This window comes from Gouania willdenowi, chromosome 12 (genome assembly GCF_900634775.1).
Source record: "Gouania willdenowi chromosome 12, fGouWil2.1, whole genome shotgun sequence".
Classification (NCBI taxonomy): Eukaryota; Metazoa; Chordata; class Actinopteri; order Blenniiformes; family Gobiesocidae; genus Gouania; species Gouania willdenowi.
In genome coordinates, this window is record NC_041055.1 from 33463718 (window position 1) to 33471217 (window position 7500).

The window sequence follows — 7500 nt, forward strand, 5'->3', positions numbered from 1 at the left end:
AGAGGAAATGCAAAGCCTTCCCACTTAAAGTATGATTATTAAAAAAAGTAGAAGGTTGTAGAAACATTTTAAGCTATAAATTGTAGAATTAAAGCAGTTTTGCTAAAAGTAAAATAAAAACAGTCCATCAGACCTAATCAATCAATGCATGATCACAAAAAGTTGTACAAAATCTTGAATAACATTCAAAGTAAGAGATTTATCGTTCTACAAATTAGATATTATGATTGTCACTGAGGAGCAGAACAATTTGATCTTTAAATGGTGTAAATCTGTTAAGATTTGCATAATTAATGTAAAACTGTTTCAATTAAAAAATTCATAAAAAGTTTTTTGTCAGAGTGAAACCTCTACAACCCTAACCCTAATATTAACAGAGTTATGGCAGTTTACAGTAAAAGCATAAAATCTAATATTACATTAAAAGTACAAGTGTTATCATTTCACAATTTACTGAGCAGCATTTTCACTATTACTGGAGCATTTTGATATTTCAATAGTGTGGATCGGTTCAGATTTGGCAAAATAATAATAAAAAACAGATCTTAAAAGTACAGTAAGAGACACGTGGGAGAATAATAGTGGCTCGATGCGAGGCCACGAGTCCTTAATTACTTCAAATGTATTTCTAATGAACAGATTACATTGATTATGCAGAAACTGTTTTATTAAATTATGAGAGATAATAATGTTTGTGTCAGTGCAGAAATTTACAACTAACATTCTTCATGAGCCTCGTTTATAAACAATGTTTGGGATTTATAAAAAATTATGTTGATAATGTTTCCATGGCAACTCTGACCCTGCCGTACACACAAAATCATGAGAAACGGAAAACTCCGCCCCCCAACAGGAGAAGGATGAAATTAAAAACAGCTCCGTGAAATTAATACTTTAGTGTGAAATAATCAAACATTGAACATTTCACACATTTCAGATATGAAGGATGCATTTGAAAAATGAAGGAGGAAAAAATGATTCTGACACTCCTACAAATGTAGTTTTATATTATGAATAATAATAATAATAATAATAATAATAATAATAATAATAATAATAATAATAATAATAATAATAATAATAATAATAATAATAATCACATGATCACTGAAAACTGCTGATCAACATCTGTAGCTGTTCTAAAAAGGACACAATCAAATGTATAAAGACACACAGTGGCTGATCAGGCACTGCTGGAGAACGAGGTGCACAGGAGACTCTGGAGGGGGGGATCTACAGAAACCAGAGAGATCTATAGACAGGACCCCCCCCCCCCCCCCCTCCCCATATACACCCAGGGACTGATGAAAAATATGGTTTTACTATAAATTCAATAATGTAATTTATGTAACGGAAACAGGTGTGGGATTTATTTTACTCTGCAACAGAATCTATTTCAAATGTAACAAAGTACTGTTACTTGAAACAACATTGACTTAAGTACAAGTAAAATTACAGATTTTACAAAGTACACAAAAAAGCTTCTCAATTACAGAAACGAGAGTAAATGTAATCGGTTACTTTTCACCCCTGAATAAAACCCACCGATCTGTGATTGTTTCCATTCTGAATCCAGTGATCCAGTCCATGTTTTCTGATCCACTTTCTTCATTTTCACCAACAAAGGATTTTTTTGAGCCTAAAACACAAACATTGATGAACCAACAGAACCAAATAATAAAGAATATAAAGAACCTTCCTCTGCTCACATATGGATCAGTGTTAGGGTTCAGGGGGTCCAGGGGGGGCACACACTGGGTCAGGGTGTGGTAGCTGGGGTTGGAGAAAAAGTTTGTGGGACCAAATGTTGATGAACCAGAATCTGATAAACAAACAAACACATGATGTTATTGAACTTTGATTTAAAGTGTTCATTGATAATAATCATTATTATTATTATTATTATTATTATTCTATCTATGATAATAATAATAATAATTATTATTATTATTATTCTATCTATGATAATAATCATTATTATTATTATTATTATTATTATTATTATTATTATTATTATTATCATTATCATTATCATTATCATTATTATTATTATTATTATTATTATTATTATTATTCTATCTATGATAATAATAATAATAATAATAATAATAATAATTATTATTATTATTATTATTATTATTATTGTTATTGTTATTATTATTATTATTATTATCATTATTATTATTATTATTATTATTATTATTATTATATCTCTAATAATACTCTAATACTGGGTCTTCTTTAAAGTGACTTAATAAAACAACTATTAATGAATGTTACTATAAACCTGAATGAACATCATAACTATAGAAAACTGTGAAGATTCTCAATCAGTGACCACGTCCTGAACAGAACGTTCTCTAATCATTATTATTATTATCATTATCATTATTATTATTATTATTATTATTATTATTATTATCATTATTATTATTATTCTATCTATGATAATAATCATTAGTATCATTATTATTATAATTATTATAACAGAACGTTCTCTAATCATTATTATTATTATCAACACTAAACACAAGTTACATTTTTCTGTGTTACATATTATTATAGATCAATCACAGAACTCAACAATGATCTAAAAACCCAAATCCTTCCTGGTTCTCCTGAGGAACCACAAAGACCTGGCATTAAAGAAGAGTTAGCATTAGAACATGTTTCACTGAGCATTAATAAAGAACATGTGACACCAACATCTCCTCTGAACTACGTCCAGTGTTAGTTTAACACTTAGAGAACGTGTTCATCCCACCTGTGACATTGTGCTCCACAGTAGCCCTTAGAGCCTGCGTGTAGCTCACAGGGGGCGTGTTGGTCTCTTTACACGTCTGTTTCCTCCTATAGACGATGAAGAGGAGCAGGAGGAAGAGCAGCAGCACCAGAACCACCAGCCCTGTGATGGCCCCCAACTGGTGAGAGTCCACGTGAAGAACCGCACTGGTCAGAGGGGGGAGGGGCCCCCCCAGAGAGGCTGCACACACAGGTCAAAGGTCAGAGCCTCCATCTTTAAACAGAACACATGTCATGTGATCATTATGTGATGATCATGTGATCACCTTGGTCACAGCGAGCTCCTTTCCATCCTGGGCTACAGTAACATGTTCCTGTCATGTGATCACAGCTGGAGTTATTGGAGCAGTCACAGAACTGACGACACCCGTAACCATAGGAACCAGGTGGGCAGTCTGAGGGTGAAGCACGTCAGGAACCACATTAGGAACCACATTAGGAACCACATTAGGAACCACATTAGGAACCACATCAGAAGCTGTTGGACCTACTGTGTTCACACTGAGGTCCAGTGAAGCCGGTCCGACACGTGCACCGTCCAGAGACGTGGTCACAGTCGGCTCCGTTCTTACAAACACAGATCTGAGAACAGTCGGAACCGTAGAAGGACAGAGGACAACCTGAAAGAGTTTAATTAGTGATTTAGCCTAAGTTACCATGGTGATTTAGCTTCAAAAGACGTTAGCCAGCTTCGTAGTCCATCATACACCGATTAAATCCTGTAAATTAGCGCAAGAAGAGGAAATCTAACGTTGTAGACCAGGGTCTCAGAGAAGAAGCTACAGACTCTGGTTTGATGGAGTTCACCTGTTATAATACCTGTTACTATTAACTATTAACATATATTAACTATTAACTATTAACACATACTAACCATTAATTATTAACACATACTAAATATTAACTATTAACACATACAAACCATTAATTATTAACACATACTAACTATTAACTATTAACTATTAACACATACTAACTATTAACTATTAACACATACTAACTATTAACTATTAACACATACTAACTATTAACTATTAACACATACTAACTATTAACTATTAACACATACTAACTATTAACTATTAATACATATGGTAATTGGTCATGTGTTCAGTTCACGCTGAAACAAGCTGTCTCTATTGGTCCAGAGCTGCCACTATGTGTGGGTGTGTCACTGTGTGTGTGTGTGTGTGTGTGTCACTATGTGTGTGTGTGTCACTATGTGTGTGTGTGTCACTATGTGTGTGTGTGTCACTGTGTGTGTGTGTGTGTGTGTGTGTCACTGTGTGTGTGTGTGTGTGTCACTATGTGTGTGTGTGTCACTGTGTGTGTGTGTGTGTCACTGTGTGTGTGACTAACGTTGTGTACAGTAGAGGCTGATCCATCCTGGGCTACATTTACATTCTCTGTCATAAACGCTGCGTTAGGACAATTACAGACGTGGACCCCAGTGACCTGGAGAACACGCTGGAACATTCATAGGAACAAAGTGATGAATGTGATAAATGTGATAAATATGATATATATGATGAATGTGATAAATATGATGAATGTGATAAATATGATATATATGATGAATATGATGAATGTGATAAAAGTGATAAAAGTGATAAAAGTGATGAAATGTCTGGAACAGTGAAATAGAGGATGTTGTGATGACATGAACTCACGCTGGGAACAGTCGTGTCCGATCCATCCTGGGAAACATTGACAGGATCCATGGATGTGATCACACGTGCCATTGTTAGTGCACGAACATCTCCACGCACAATTCTTACCAAAACGACCACTGGGACACACTGGTAACACAAAAACACACAAAGCTTTTAAGACACAACACCTGTAGTGATTGGCTATAAAAACACACTGTGGGCGTGGCCTCTTGGTTCCTGGACTGGAAGAGGTTAGAGAGCAACTTTTGGCTGGAGAGATAGTTTCTAATCTTACAGATTAACGTTCTCTCTACCCAACATATTCCATACGTACAGGAACCAATCAGACGCTACTCCTGTAGGTGCCTCATGGCAGTATATATACATATACAGTATACTGTATACAGTATATGTATATATATATATATATATATATATATATCATATATATACATATACATATATCATATATATACAGTATACTGTATACAGTATATGTATATATATATATATATCATATATATACATATACATATATCATATATATACAGTATACTGTATATATACATATATACTGTATACTGATATATATACATATATACTGCATACTGATATATATACATATATACTGTATACTGATATATATACATAGATACTGTATACTGTATACAGTATATGTATATATATATATATATATATATATATATATATATATATATCATATATATACATATACATATATCATATATATACAGTATACTGTATATATATGATATATACTGCATACTGATATATATACATATATACTGTATAATGATATATATACATAGATACTGTATACTGTATACAGTATATGTATATATACTGTATACAGTATACTGATATATATATATATCAGTATACTGTATATATACATATACTGTATACTGATATATATACATAGATACTGTATATATACATATATATCAGTATACAGTATACTGTATACTGATATATATACATATATACTGTATACTGATATATATACATATATCAGTATACAGTATATATACATATACTGTATACTGATATATATATATATATATCAGTATACAGTATATATACATACAGTATATATGTATACAGTATATATATATATATCAGTATACAGTAGTTTGAATTAAATTAAAAATTAAATTAAATTAAAATTAAATCAGGTTTTGCCTTTATTGGTCATAAATATGTTGTTACACATATATGAAATTTGTCCTCTGCATTTGAACCCATCCCTGAGGAACAGTCACCGTCACCAAAGTTTACTGCGCATAAAAATACAGTATTTATAAAATATACACTATGTACACATCCTCCATGACCTACGCTACAAAGGCTTGGCCGGCCCCTCCAGACGCTAAGGCCGGCCCCTCCAGACGCTAAGGCCGGCCCCTCCAGACGCTAAGGCCGGCCCCTCCAGACGCTAAGGCCGGCCCCTCAGACGCTAAGGCTGGTTGTAATGGGTGAAAGGTCGTCTAACCTAGCAACTTTGTAAGGCTAGCTTGAAAAACCACATCACTCCAAGACCAGGTTCTTTCTCTTAAAGAATCCCAGAGGCATGACGTATGTTCTACTCCACATGTAGCCTTAGATCACCTGCTGGGGGGGTCTGGCTGTGGGGCTGTCAAGGTGGGCAGCCGCCGGAGCATTTCTAAGATATCCCGAGCACACTAGCGGGCGTCTTGCGCCTGCTGGAGCCTTTTTTTTAGGTCTGGACCAAACATGGCCGATGGCACCACAGGCAGCCTGAGCAGACGGCCATAGTCTTCTCCTTGCAGTGGTGATTGGGACAGCTCAAGGTCCAGAAGGAGGCCATAGCCCTGCCTGTAGCCACTGCTTGCTCCTTCATCAACCTAGCTAGGTGCGAGGAGCAGACAGATCAGAAAGTCCTTCTAATTGTTTGGCTAGCTGGTGCTAACAACCGTGCTAAAATATCCTGTCTTAACTAGCTGGCCATAGCTCCATGCATGCTTGTTAGCATAGCATCCATCATTGTAGTGTTCTAGCTTAGCTTCCCTAAGAGAGACTTGGTGGGTGACACCGGGGGCCCTAACCCTGATCTATAGGAGGTGGGAGTCCACAGCCAATCCTTTACCAACCGTGGACACAGCGTCTCCATAGACCTGACAGTGATGAATTAGCAAACTGTAAAAACAACAGACTAGCAGCTCCTCTCAGACAGGAAGCAGAAAAAAGAGAAGTCGCTGACCCTCCTCTTCATCATCTAAACGGACCCTCTGGCTCCTCAATCTCCTGTATTTGTTCAATGAGCTGATGTTTCACTGAGTTTGTTTGTTAAGTAAGAGTTTTCACTGCTCGTGACGTCCAACAGGGTCGGATTCAACGAGGGACTAGAAACTGTGTGTGTTCAACGCCACCTCCACACAGTTCACTATTAGCCACGTAGCATTCAGCTAAAAAATACACATTTCAAATCAAAACACTTATTAAAATAATCAATGATTATTCTAATGGAAAACAAACCAAAGTGTGTAAGAAAGTAGTGAACATAGTCAGTGTCACAGAAATACACTCATTACAGGATTTACTCTATTACATATTTACATTGTATCACATTTATTCATCTCATCAGGAAACTCATCAATTTTATTTCTTAAGACTGAAAAAATTCAGTTTTCACTTTTAAAACATGAGCATGGTCTGTTGAATATAATTTATTAAGTATTATATAAGTTTCAAAGCTTCTTAATGGACAAGGTAATTAGTTACTTTTAAACACGTTTTTAAATCTTTAGCGTCTGCTTTTTGAAAAGCTTTTGTGAGGAGAGTTAATGTAACAAACTGGTTTAAACCAATGCTAACAAATGTTTATCTCACCCTTGTTACACAGCGTTCCCATAAATCCTGGTAAACAGTCACATTGTCCTGTGACGTGATGACATGGTCCATTAGTGTGGACGCACTGAGGACACGTCAGACTGCAGCCATGACCAAAGTAACCTGGGGAACAAACTACACACACACACACACACACACACACATACATCTAATA

The 7500-nt window shown here is 35.3% G+C and overlaps 1 protein-coding gene across 1 annotated transcript in view; it reads right to left on the reverse strand.

Moving 5' to 3' along the window:
- LOC114472963 (multiple epidermal growth factor-like domains protein 10) overlaps window positions 1-7500 on the reverse strand; it is a gene marked incomplete at its 5' end in the record, with an annotated part of 13055 nt that overhangs the window by 1501 nt on the left and 4054 nt on the right. The window contains 7 exons of the mRNA XM_028462281.1: window positions 1546-1639; window positions 1710-1822; window positions 2765-2983; window positions 3069-3197; window positions 3294-3422; window positions 4473-4601; window positions 7326-7460. Of these exons, the coding sequence (XP_028318082.1) occupies window positions 1546-1639; window positions 1710-1822; window positions 2765-2983; window positions 3069-3197; window positions 3294-3422; window positions 4473-4601; window positions 7326-7460 (948 nt within the window). The remainder of the gene's footprint in view (window positions 1-1545; window positions 1640-1709; window positions 1823-2764; window positions 2984-3068; window positions 3198-3293; window positions 3423-4472; window positions 4602-7325; window positions 7461-7500) is intronic.